The sequence below is a fragment of the Podarcis muralis genome, chromosome 1 (assembly GCF_964188315.1).
Source record: "Podarcis muralis chromosome 1, rPodMur119.hap1.1, whole genome shotgun sequence".
In the NCBI taxonomy this organism is placed as follows: Eukaryota; Metazoa; Chordata; class Lepidosauria; order Squamata; family Lacertidae; genus Podarcis; species Podarcis muralis.
Genome location: NC_135655.1, coordinates 128628102 through 128641864, shown reverse-complemented (window position 1 = coordinate 128641864; position 13763 = coordinate 128628102). Strand labels below are relative to the sequence as shown.

General features: G+C 43.1%; 1 protein-coding gene across 2 annotated transcripts in view; it reads right to left on the bottom strand.

The window, feature by feature from the left end:
- PARD3B (par-3 family cell polarity regulator beta) overlaps positions 1 to 13763 on the bottom strand; it is a 582805-nt gene that overhangs the window by 335862 nt on the left and 233180 nt on the right. For both annotated transcript variants that reach the window (XM_077918269.1, XM_077918271.1), the window contains exons 13-15: positions 10469 to 10592; positions 3898 to 3994; positions 1756 to 1871 (exon numbers count right to left, since the gene is read on the bottom strand). In XM_077918269.1, coding sequence (XP_077774395.1) covers positions 1756 to 1871; positions 3898 to 3994; positions 10469 to 10592 — 337 coding nt within the window. The remainder of the gene's footprint in view (positions 1 to 1755; positions 1872 to 3897; positions 3995 to 10468; positions 10593 to 13763) is intronic.

Below are 13763 nucleotides of genomic sequence, written 5' to 3'. Positions count from 1 at the left end.
CGTCTGTACGGGCGTCTTGGCTCCGTCCCAGCCGGCCTAGCCCAGAAGCAGCAGCCAAAGTCTCCTCCCTCTCTGAAATAACTCAAGAGGCTGTTTTAATGGGAGAAAACTTTGGCCGCTCCCCCTGCGCCAAACAGGGCCAGGAAAGAGCCATGCCTGATTGGAGAAGGGGCAGTGGTGCGAAGGTTGACAGCCGGGAACCGCCGGGATGTTCTCTTGCCCTTCATCCCAGGAGCTGGAGCCTCATCCCTGGAGGTGTGCCTGTAAGTTCTTATTAGGTAAAGGTAAAGGGACCCCTGGACCATTAGGTCCAGTCGTGGCCGACTCTGGGGTTGCGGTGCTCATCTCGCTTTATTGGCCGAGGGAGCCGGCGTACAGCTTCCAGGTCATGTGGCCAGCACGACTAAGCCACTTTTGGCGAACCAGAGCAGTGCATGGAAACGCCGTTTACCTTCCTGCCAGAGAGGTACCTATTTATCTACTTGCACTGGTGTGCTTTCGAACTGCTAGGTTGGCAGGAGCAGGGACCGAGCAATGGGAGCTCACCCGTTGTGGGGATTCGAACCACCAACCTTCTGATCAGCAAGTCCTAGGCTCTGTGGTTTAACCCACCACGTCCCAAGTTCTTATTAGTTGTTCTTATTGATGAAGTTTCCCCGCCCAAGGCAGACAAATGTCACGTACATTTTTAAAACTATTTTAAATTTCTGGAAGAAAATTCTCTTTCCAGTTCAATGAGCATTTAGACACATACATTTCACAGATAAACTTTGCAATTGTCCTGCCTTAAGTCTTCTTCATAATTTCCTTGCATGTGGCACACTTTTTAATGCTGTATTGACAGATGTGCCCCCCATGTGATGCACATTGTACCTTGTTCCTTTCTCATTGGCTAAGTATCACTTTCGGCAGGGAAAATAAACCTGTGCAAGACATTGCAGTAAATAAGATATTTGAGGTTGATTTCCCCCGAAATCAGTCTTGGTCACCATTCTGGATGACCTTTATTGAGAAGGGGATGAAGGAGTATGTATCGGTTACTCAATCACCCAGTTGCTTTTGATACCACTGACCATACTATCCTCTTGGATTAAGTGTTCAGGATGGGTAAGTGAGGCAATGTATTGCAGTGGCTTTGTTCATACCTGCGTGGCGATTTAGACCAGATAAACAGCAGGAGAAACTGAGTCTTTTTTTTTAAACTGGGACTTCCATAGCAGCTTTCAGCAAAAATAAAATGCAGAGAAATTTCTCCTGCATTTCCTGCAAAGTTTCCTTGTTTGGCCCTAATAACGTTTTTCTTCCAATGTATGCGTGTTTAAAGGGACGCGGGTGGCGCTGTGGGTTAAACCACAGAGCCTAGGACTTGCCGATCAGAAGGTCAGTGGTTCTAATCCCCGCGATGGGGTGAGCTCCCATTGCTCGGTCCCTGCTCCTGCCAACCTAGCAGTTTGAAAGCACGTCAAAAGTGCAAGTAGATAAATAGGTACCACTCAGGCGGGAAGGTAAATGGCGTTTCCATGCGCTGCCTCTGGTTCGCCAGAAGCGGCTTAGTCATGCTGTCCACATGACCCGGAAGCTGTACGCCGGCTCCCTCGGCCAATAAAGCGAGATGAGCGCTGCAACCCCAGAGTCAGTCACGACTGGACCTAATGGTCGGGGTCCCTTTACCTTTTATGCATGTTTAAGAAACAAAAACAGAAAATAAATGATGAGGCTAAAAAGAATTATTAGTATCTCCCCACCCCATCTTACCAAGATCCATGCTTTTGGAGGCTTTCAGATTAATTGATTCTGTCTGCTTGGCCAGTGTCAAAGATCTGAAGTTGATGTGCTGATCTCGTAAGTATGTTGCTGAATCTGCTACTGATCTGTGGAAAGAAGCCATACCACAAATAAAACAGAATGAAATAAAATAGGCACCAGCTCAAAAACAAATGAAGTAATTAAACCCTATGAAATATAAACGAATGTTCCCTTCTCTGTTATAATGCAATTTAAATTTCTTACATGAGTTATTGCCTCTATTAAATCTGACTTTACTTAGGAGAGCCATAACCAGAGGGAAAAAAGGCAGGTTTTATCCTGTCTGTCCACTTTGCGGGCCATCTCAGTAATTAATAAGGCTTATTAAAGGTTCACCAAGGATCAAAAGGCAGAAAAGAGTCCTACTGCCTAATACATATCTTCAACGTAAGTTATTTTTGAAATGCATTTAGCTGCTAGGTGCCACACAGAATGCCTCATTCCGAAGTTCAGGTATGTGACTATCCAAATATCAAGCAAACTAAAGCCCAAACTCATAAGATGCCTCATTTTTCAGCTGAGATTACATTTTATCCTTCCCAGTTTCAGGCAAATCTTTAAAATCACTGACAGCACCAGATGAAGCAGACAACAGATTTCTGGAAAACTTTCTCTACGGGATCCTCTCTCACTTCAGTTACAAAAAAAAACCCCTTCCAAGTATATGCAAGGCACAGAAGGAGGCTACTTTCTTCAGATCTCTACCACTTCCTTAAGAAAATTGTCATTGGGAAATGATTTATAATGAAATGGGGGAAAAAAATGTTTAAGGCAACCTTTGTTAAAAAACCAGAAGTATTTTTGCTAGGTATTATTGGTCAAGACTTGCCAAAAGAGTAGAAGAAACTATTTATGTATGCCACAAGAACAGCTAGGATATTACTAGGCCAAAAATGGAAAGATGACAAGATGCCAACGAAAAAAGAATGGCAAGTAAAATTGATGGAATGCGCTGAAATGGCGAATCTTACTGGGAAACTTAGAGGCAAGGACACCGGAGACTCTAAAAAGGATTGGGAACCATTTATGGTGTACTTAGAGAAACATTGTAAAGAAATGGACTCACTAGCAGGGTTTGAGTAAACACTTACAATAAAGAAAACAGACATAAAAGTCAAGGTGCAACAATTGGGGAAAGAACAGAGCGTAAGATGAAATTGGGGGGGGGGGATGGTATAAAATTGATAAGGATGCAACAATATTTAGCTAAATTAAGGTAGAACACAATAGGCAGGAGAAGCAAATATTTAAAGAACCAAAAAAGTAGGTTGAGGGAAGTCACGGAAAGGTAGTGGGTGGGTAGGGAGATTGGGATTTACATATTCTTTTTGTGATAAGGTTGATTCTGTTGAATATAAAATTGTAAAACTTAATAAAATTACGGAAAAAAGGGAAATTGTCATTGGAAGAACATTAGGCCAGAGCCACACTTGGGGATTTGGGCATGCCTGAGAGATTGCAATGAAAAGGTATGCAGACAGATATGGCTCTGCTTCTGTCTGTGCCTACCACCCTACATAATCTTGGGATTCGGCTTCTGCATGGGCTGCAGTTGTTACATACATAAATAACCTTTTCTGACACCTCAAAATTTCTGTCTGACTTATTCCCAACAAAAAGGACTCTGTTTTGGGGGGGAAAGTAATTTTAAACATTTTTTTCAATTCATTATAAATCATTTCCTAATACACTTTTACCTTTTTACATCTCCAACACATGCGAAAAAACATTCCCTCAACTTCTTTATACTTCCAACACATATCTGATTCTGTTTTATAAATCTTAGCCAACCAACTCAGTTAAATACCATCTATGAATCATTTCACTTAACTAAGATTCTTAACCAGTTTCAAACCCCATTCAAGAATACCAGCAAAGTGGGAGACATTATTAGCCTCAACCGAAGATAATGCTGGTGCTAATGTATACCATAATAACCCTTGAAGATTAGGAAAACATCTAAGCAATAAATAAATGTGTTCTGATGCAAATTAAATGTCATAAAGCAACATGTGGGCTTTTTTACATATCATGTAGGAAAAGCATTCCTATCACCAAAAATAAAGTTATAAATAGTAAGCAGTTTCAAACCTTTGATTATAATCTGCAAGCAGCTCATCAGAAGGATGTGGAGGCAAAGGGGGTGGGATTTCATTTTCAGCAACGCCACTCTCAGATGTATAAAGCTCTGAAATTAAAGGGGGGAGAGGAGGAGTAATAAACTACGGCACCACAAATACATTACGTCTGTTTGCTGATCAAGAACCGAACCCGCATGTCTCTTGAAACTAATAACAAATTACAAAAAATCTCCAAACTAGCCAAACTAGAATTAAAATTACACCAAGCAGAAAATGCATCCCTTAGGATTTTCAAAAGACCTGATTTTTCCATTTGAACATGCATAATTAAAGATAAACATATTGAAATCCTCCTTATGGTAGAATAGAGTCAAAGTTTATATTGGTTTTATTAATTTCAGCAGATAGTCTCTCACACACCAAACATACGCTGAACTAAGGAGTGAATAAAACATTCAATAGGTGCATAGCTGCAGCACACCAACAGGCCTTTATCTTTTCTAAGCATTTGTCTGGGCATTTATCTTCTCTCTCTTTCTTATCTACAAATTGGGGCTAGGCCATAGATTCATAGAATTGTAGACCCAAGGATCATCTGTTCCAACCTCCATGACAGATGGCCATCCAACCTCTGCTTGAAAACCTCCAAGGAAGGATTGTCCTGGCCCTGAATGGGGTAACTGTGCCCCTGAAGGACCAGGTGCGCAGCCTGGGAGTCATTTTGGACTCACAGCTGTCCATGGAGGCGCAGGTCAATTCTGTGTCCAGGGCGGCTGTTTACCAGCTCCATCTGGTACGCAGGCTGAGACCCTATCTGCCCGCGGACTGTCTTGCCAGAGTGGTGCATGCTCTGGTTATCTCCCGCTTGGACTACTGCAATGCACTCTACGTGGGGCTACCTTTGAAGGTGACCCGGCAACTACAACTAATTCAGAATGCGGCAGCTAGACTGGTGACTGGGAGCGGCTGCTGAGAACACATAACACTGGTCTTGAAAGACCTACATTGGCTCCCAGTACGTTTCCAAGCCCAATTCAAAGTGTTGGTGCTGACCTTTAAAACCCTAAATGGCCTCGGTCCAGTATACTTGAAGGAGCGTGTCCACCCCCATCGTTCTGCCCGGACACTGAGGTCCAGCGCCAAGGGCCTTCTGGCGGTTCCCTCACTGCAAGAAGCCAAGTTACAGGGAACCAGGCAGAGGGCCTTCTCGGTAGTGGCACCCGCCCTGTGGAACGCCCTCCCACCAGATGTCAAAGAGAAGAACAACTACCAGATTTTTAGAAGACATCTGAAGGCAGCCCTGTTTAGGGAAGCTTTTAATGTTTAACAGACTATTGTATTATAATGTTTTCTGGAAGCCGCCCAGAGTGGCTGGGGAAACCGAGCCAGATGGGCGGGGTATAAATAATAAATTCTATTCTATTCTATTCTATTCTAACATCCCGAGAGAGACCGTTCCACTGTTGAACAGCTCTTACCCTCAGAAAGTTCTTCCTGGTGTTTAGTCAGAATCTCATTTCTTGCAGCTTGAAGGCATTGGTTTGAGTCCTACCCTCCAGGACAGAAGAAAACAAGCTGGTTTCCTCTTCCATGTGACAGCCTTTGAGATATTTGAAGATGGCTATCATACCTCCTATCAGTCTCCTCTTTTCCAGGCTAACCATACCCAGCTCCTTCAACCACTCCTCATAAGCTTGGTCATAACCCTTGATCATCTTGGTTGCCCTTCTCTGCACAGGTTCTCCATAAATTGTGGTGCCCAGAACTGGACACAGCATTCTAGGTGTGGTCTGACCAAGGCAGTTAGGTTCATTAATTTCAATGGGCCTACTCTTAGTAAAACTTCATTGACTACCACCCCATAATCTAAACAACTTTTATAGCAGATTTGAAGGAGGAACTCTATCTGTGTTGCTAGTCGCTTTTAAAACATTTACCACTCATGTATACTTGAGCGTATATGAAAGTCTTTCTCTGCTGCTTGCTAGAATTAAATTTCTGGTTGCCACAGGCAGACGCGTTCATGAACCATTATACAAAAACTTGTATTCATGACCTAAGGCTTATTTATATTATCTGTTATCCTGAGCTAAAACTGTACACCAGAACCTATTTCAATCTGTGATTTATCACTATAATCAAGTGGTTTGATATGGAGCTGAAGTAATTTGAAAATGAGACGAGAGCTTCTGGAGAAATTGAAGACCCTCTCTACAAAAGAGGAAAGTGGTCATTAACTTAAACATACAGAAATGGATGTAGTTATTTTGGAAATATTAATGCTAATACATCATATTAATATGTCCTAAATGCACGGCAGTCCTGTTTGTTTTTTTGGTCAAGGCAAGCCAGTAGGGGGCAAAATGAACTGTGCTGACACAATGGGACTTCCTGTATGCATAAATTAATCTGAATTAATGACATCTGGCATTAATAGTATGACTGTAGACTAATGAAACAGAGGCTGGAAAAAGTTTTGCCTTTATAAAGAGGATTGCAAACTGTAGTCATTTTCAGTTGGTAGATCAATCAACCAAAACTTTAGTTGATTAATCTGTGGGAACCAGTTTTAATAGCAGAACTGCAAGTTAAAGATATGCTATTTCCATTCCAGTGTATTGACTAATAGACAATGAAGAAGAAAAATATTCAATATAGCCTTATATTCTAGAATGAATGGCTGGCTTAAAAAAGAAGAAGTAAATTCTGTGTTTTCTTATACTCACCTTAACATCTGGAAAAGCCACCTTATTATGAGAGGAGGATAACATACATATTTAAATGTAATTATTAATGAATTGCTTATGTGATAGATGATTAACCAACTAAAATTCTTTATTTGATTCACTGCCTTGGTATGAAGTAACATTTCTCTCTGTAATGTATTCTTGCTTACACTTAATTTTCAGAGCCATTTCTTAGGGCAAACATTAGAACAAAAACCTGTTACTTAGCCACAAAGATGACAGCAAATCCCTTGGCAGACTGGTAATTTTTTTGGGAAGTTACAAACCTTCTGATGAGGCAGATTCCAGTAATCTTTCAGCAACAGAAATGTGAAATTGCTGGCATTGAAGTAAGACTTCTTTGAAGAGGTTGTACTAAAATAAAATGCTGTCTCTGCACAACAGTTTGGCAGAGGAACAAACTGAGGACCTCTGGGTGGCAAGTATTAGATTATTCATATAAAAATAGACTGAATGCCCGCATTTCAATATTGGATTTTAAAGATTCTTTTCTGCAACTACCCATAGGAAGAGCAGATTTGTTTTTTGTTGTTTTTTTTAAAATATCATTTAGCAGTGTTTTTTATATATAAAAATCTATACTTTATATTTTCTCTTTTACATGAATATTAGATTTCTTTTAAAACTCAAAGTGAGTTGGTAGAGGACCTGTGTATTTGCGTTGGGTTTATAGAAGTACACTGCAAAGAGTACCAGGAGCATTAAGTAAACATTTAAACTCTCTATTTGAGGAAACTCACTATGGCATAAGGGACACGGGTGGCGCTGTGGGTAAAAGCCTCAGTGCCTAGGACTTGCCGATCGAAAGGTCGGCGGTTCAAATCCCCGCGGCGGGGTGCACTCCCGTCGCTCGGTCCCAGCGCCTGCCAACCTAGCAGTTCGAAAGCACCCTCGGGTGGAAGTAGATAAATAGGGACCGCTTACTAGCGGGAAGGTAAACAGCGTTCCGTGTGCTGCGCTGGCTCGTCAGATGCAGCTTGTCACGCTGGCCACGTGACCCGGAAGTGTCTGCGGACAGCGCTGGCTCCCGGCCTCTAGAGCGAGATGAGCGCACAACCCTGTCAAGACTGGCCCGTTCAGGCAGGGGTACCTTTACCTTTACCTTTACACTATGGCATGCACCAAGTTAGTATGACTAGGCCTTAACGCCAAAGACTGAAGTCCGGACCTCTCCACCTCAAATGCAATTTCTTTGTTCAGTTACGTATGCCTACGTAATTCTTACCTAATATTTTAAGGATCAATTCTTCCCTCTCTTCTCAGCTACAGCCGCCACAGATCACACCACATGACATTCAGGGGTGTCCTCCTTTTCAAAGTAAGACCCCACAAACCAGCAGGTCCTTATCTGCATGAGAGCTCAATAGCAAGCAAAATGTTCCCACTCGCTTGAATCGGGGGCTCCATGCATGTATTGGAACAGCGTATGCAGAACACATACAGCACATACAGTATGCAGAACAGCGCGGGTGGCACTGTGGGTAAAACCTCAGCACCTAGGACTTGCCGATCGTCAGGTCGGTGGTTCGAATCCCCGCGGCGGGGTGCGCTCAGTCCCCGCTGCTCAGTCCCAGCGCCTGCCAACCTAGCAGTTCGAAAGCACCCCCGGGTGCAAGTAGATAAATAGGGACCGCTTACTAGCGGGAAGGTAAACGGCGTTTCCGTGTGCTGCGCTGGCTGGCCAGATGCAACTTGTCACGCTGGTCACGTGACCCGGAAGTGTCTGCGGACAGCGTTGGCTCCCGGCCTATAGAGTGAGATGGGCGCACAACCCTAGAGTCTGTCAAGACTGGCCCGTACGGGCAGGGGTACCTTTACCTTTACCTTTTATGCAGAACTACTGCTGACGCTGTGGCAAATGGTTATCTTTAGGAGCAAAATGGGTGCAATCACTTCCCTGGAAAGCAAGCAGCTTCTGATGGTTGTGCTCAGACATAATTGGCTTAGAGTTATGTGCAAACATGGCCAACTTTTTAGAGATCATCTCTCTATATTCCATACTGCTGGAATTTGCAATCTATGGATAAATGTAAGCTAACCTCTGTAGCTCAATACCCTTTGAATCAACACAACTATATGAACAATTGCAACCTTCACACTCATATTAATTTATTGATATCTCGATTCAAAGAATTTAAAGCCCTGCCATATGTACTCTAATAGCCTGTGAAGAGCCAAAGGTTCCTTACTCCTCCCCATACTGCAATGCAGGCTAGAAAGCTACAGAAAACCTCAGACTGGTTTTCGCTGAATGGCGGTTGGCTACAAAAACTCCTACGTGAGGTCAAGCAGCATCAATATGGTCCACGCTGGATAGGTGTGTTCGGCTACAGTAGAAAATAAAAATAAATAATTTCTGTGAATAAAAGGAAAAGACCAAGAACTGCCTTGTTTGGGCTTCCATACGTCTATGCGAGCAGACTCAGCAAACTGTTATTGAAATGGGAGGGGATTGTTGGTTTGTTTTGTTCTTGTTTTTATTATGTATTATGTATTTTGTAAGGTAAAGGTAAAGGGACCCCTGACCATCAGGTCCAGTCGTGACCAACTCTGAGGTTGCGGCGCTCATCTTGCTTACTGGCCGAGGGAGTCGGCGTACAGCTTCGGGGTCATGTGGCCAGCATGACTAAGCTGCTTCTGGCGAACCAAAGCAACCAGCCGCTGAAATCTCAGCAGAATATTCCTTCCCCCTAATTTTATTGGAAAATACAACTAAAGAAGTGTATCTGGGGCTAACCTGCTAAATCCTAAACATAAAGAAGTTGTGAACCTGCTTAAACTGGCTTGCGTATTATTATGCTACTAAATTAACATGTATATATAGTCGTTAAATTTAAATTTGCAAGTTCCACATTATAGCATAAAATAGGTAAAGGTAAAGGGACCCCTGACCATTAGGTCCAGTGTGACCGACTCTGGGGTTGCGCGCTCATCTCGCTCTATAGGCTGAGGGAGCCAGCGTTTGTCCGCAGACAGCTTCGGGTCATGTGGCCAGCATGACTAAGCCGCTTCTGGCGAACCAGAGCAGCACACGGAAACGCCATTTACCTTCCCGCCAGAGTGGTACCTATTTATCTAGTTGCACTTTGACGTGCTTTCGATCTGCTAGGTTGGCAGGAGCAGGGACCGAGCAACGGGAGCTCACCCCGTCACGGGGATCTGAATCGCCAACCTTCTGATTAGCAAGTCCTAGGCTCTGTGGTTTAACCCACAGCGCTACCTGCGTCCCTTCTATGTATTTTGTAAACAACAATAATAATATAATTCAGAGTTTTTAAGGTGCATTACACCTAACAAAGCAAACAACAGGGCTTTTTTTTCCAGCCAGAACTCAGTTGGATGCCATCGCCATTATAAGAGAACAAGGGAGGCATTTGTTGTGAGTTGTGGCACCTCTTTTTCTAGAAAAGTAGCACTGGCAAACAATACACGCAAAATATTAAAACAAATAACTAAGAATACATCCATTAAGTCACTAAAAGCAACACTGGGTGCCGCCTTAAAACCAGATACAGAAGTTTAAGAACATAGGGATGAAGAACTTTAGGAAACAAACACTACAGCTACACTTTCCACCTGTAACTGTTTTATATCCAGTCTTATGTGTTGGGCCAGCAAGCTAGAAACTGTCACTTAAAAAGTGGAATTTGTGCCAGGAATCTAATTTGCGGGTTCTGAGTCAGCTCTTCCACCTTCCCTGAAATCTTCACGTCTGCACTTACTCTAATTAATTGCCTTCGACGTTGAAGAGTTTCTGAAAACAAAGCGCCACCAAAAAGACACACACAAAAAAAGGTTCAAAGCAAAAGTTAAAGTAGGATGCCCAATGCTCACCTTTCAACCTCTCCTGAGGGCAGCATGATACAAAACACTGGACAGCAGCATCACTCCGTCTCGGAATGGTTGTAGAATTAACGTTTCCCTCAAGCTCCAGTTTTGGAAATGGTCCAGCAGTCTCCTATGAGGAAGACGGATCACATTTATTGATGTAAAAAAGGGCTAACTATCACACGAAATATATCAGTCTCCCTATCTGCTACTCAATTTGTACATTATTTATGAAGTGTTTATTGCATATTATCAATGCTCAGAGCTGAAAACAGTAAAACAGCCTTAAAAAAAGAAGGCATCAATAGTCATTGATGAAGAAACAAAGAGATATCCAGCTGAAAAGGAGTCCTAGAATTTAATCCACTAGGTAATGATCCCAATTACTGCAGCAAATACAGTGGTACCTCAGGTTACATACGCTTCAGGTTACAGACTCCGCTAATCCAGAAATAGTACCTCGGGTTAAGAACTTTGCTTCAGGATGGGAACAGAAATCATGCTCCGGCGGCGCAGCAGTAGCGGGAGGCCCCATTAGCTAAAGTGGTGCTTCAGGTTAAGAACAGTTTCAGGTTAAGAACGGACCTCTAGAACAAATTAAGTACTTTACCTGAGGTACCACTGTATCCAAGAATCCCATTCTTTGCACTTGAGGCTGAGCCATAAATTCTCTCAACCCCAATTTAGGAAAAAGAAGATGAGGGGGCAGAAGGACATAACTGACCTACTTCTTCTGCCCATTCTTTGCCATTTCTTGTTTTGTGTCAGAGCTACTCCTCCTTCTTAGAATCTTTAAGTTGGAAGCCACCATATTTATGTCCTTTAATGCCCCTTAAAATGAGGTGGCATGATGTCATTGCCGTCTTAATCTGGGAACTGACTCAAATCCTGCAATCATCATCCGAGGCCCTTCTTTGTGTGCCTCCACCACGAGAGGTCCAGTGAGCAGCAACATGAGAACGGGCCTTTTCTACGGGAGCTCCCCATTTGTGGATTGCTCTCCCTAGTAAGGGACGTGGGTGGCACTGTGAGTTAAACCACAGAGCCTAGGACTTGCTGATCAGAAGGTCAGCGGTTCGAATCCCCGTGACGGGGTGAGCTCCCGTTGCTCGGTCCCTGCTCCTGCCAACCTAGCAGTTCGAAAGCACATCAAAGTGCAAGTAGATAAATAGGTACCGCTCCAGCGGGAAGGTAAACGGTGTTTCCGTGCGCTGCTCTGGTTCACCAGAAGTGGCTTAGTCATGCTGGCCACATGACCCGGAAGCTGTACGCCGGCTCCCTCGGCCAATAAAGCAAGATGAGTGCCGCAACCCCAGAGTCGGTCACGACTGGACCTAATGGTCAGGGGTCCCTTTACCTTTACCTCCCTAGTAAGGCTGGAATTGAATTTTTAATATTCTGTTGGGAGCCACCTAGAGTGGCTGGGGAAACCCAGCCTGATAAGTGGGGTATAAATAAACTATTATTACAATTATAATCATCATCATCATCATCATCCAAATCCAGTTTAAAGCCCACATCGTGGTAACAGTTTCATAACATGGCAATATATTGTGAATCACAATGTGTGTGCGTGTTATGTAAAGAAACACAATGTGTGTGGGGGGGGGGAAACGTGAAGTTCCTTTTTCTAAATCTCCAAAAGGACCCTCAGCGCAGAGTTGGGGATCTCAGCCTTGCCTTGAAAATCCAGCACCTTGCAAATGTTTTCTGCAACAAAATGCCCCCTTCATCTGATTATGTTTGGCATTCCTGGCAAAAAAAACCCCCACTACAGTGGTCCCTTGGGTTACGAACTTAATTCGTTCTGGAGGTCCATTCTTAACCCAAAACTGTTCTTAGCCCGAGGCATGCTTTCGCTAATGGGGCCTCTTGCTGATGCCGCGCCACCGGTGCGCAATTTCCGTTCTCATCCTGGGGCAAAGTTTGTAACCCGAGGTACTACTTCTGGGTTGGTGGAGTTTGTAACCCGAGGTGTTTGTAACCCGAGCTACCACTGTATTCATGTAGGCAGCATGAATGGCTATCCTGCCTTCAGTGACATCAGTTAGAACTGGCTACATAATTGGCTACATAATATTGTGGCACCATTCCTGATTAGCTGTGATCATCTACGAGTGATTCAGAAAAGAAAAGGCATTTGGGGAACAATAAGCACTGAAGTAGCAGCATCCAGGAAAAACAATGGCGCCAACCAGGACTGGGGAAAAGAAGATGGATATTCACAGACTCCAAATGTGTGGTTTTTTTGGAAAATATTTCGACCACAACAAATTTTTGGCCTGAAAGTGAAAACCGGAGCATATCCGGCACAGTCCCTGATTATGCCCATCAAAAGCAGAATGCAGAATAGTGTTTCTTCTGACCACAACTGGCTTCCCATTATTACTCCATCTGTGAAGGCAGCTTGTAGCCTTGTCAAGACAAGAAAAACTGTGCCAATGGTAATTTTCTGACAGCCAGCTGGTTCCCTTCTCTCAGTGGCTGCCACATATGCTCTGTAATGAATGCGCACCAGAATGGCTTTGGAAGTAAATGGCAAACCCTTTGGCTTTTCAAAGTTTCCCTCTCGCTCATCAATAACAATTCCAAATTCGTTCTGACATTTGCTTTGTAAAAATAAACAATTTACTAAGCAGAATTAGTTTTGAAGGACTAATTAACTGTTCTACTGTAAAAATAAAAACAACCACACAAAAAACCTGAATACGATTCCCTCACATCCGTATCTATTAAAAGCACCCTGCCTTCATTCAAAACTATTTGCAAAAACATGCCAACTTGGCCTCTATTTCGCAAATCTGAATTCACAGGCGAAGTAGATCTTGCTTTCAAGGTGCAATTACTTTCAGCGGATATATATATATGAGTTCTCATTAAAGCTTTTAGACCATTTCAAAATGGGTTGGAATTACAGCCAAACTACAGATAGTTGAACTTGTTTCCCTCTGAAATCAGTAGGATAAATTAATCGTGACCTAAGTCCCACTGACTTCTAAGGAAATTACATTACATTAGCTTAGTCTGGATCCAACCCACTGTAACTATTTGCCTGTGTCTGCCTTTGTGCATTCTGATCGCATATGACCCAAGCAGTTAATAAAGTACCTAATATGTATTAGGTGTTGCACATTTATTTTATTTTATTTGATAAAAAATGTCACTGTTGATAGGCTCGCAATTCAAAAATTGTTAGAAAACCGAGGGGAGTTGGAAGGCAGGGGAAAATGTGATACAAGCCTGGACAGTCTGGAAGGAGGACAGAATACAACAATTAACCGAAGATTGGGAATGAAACAAA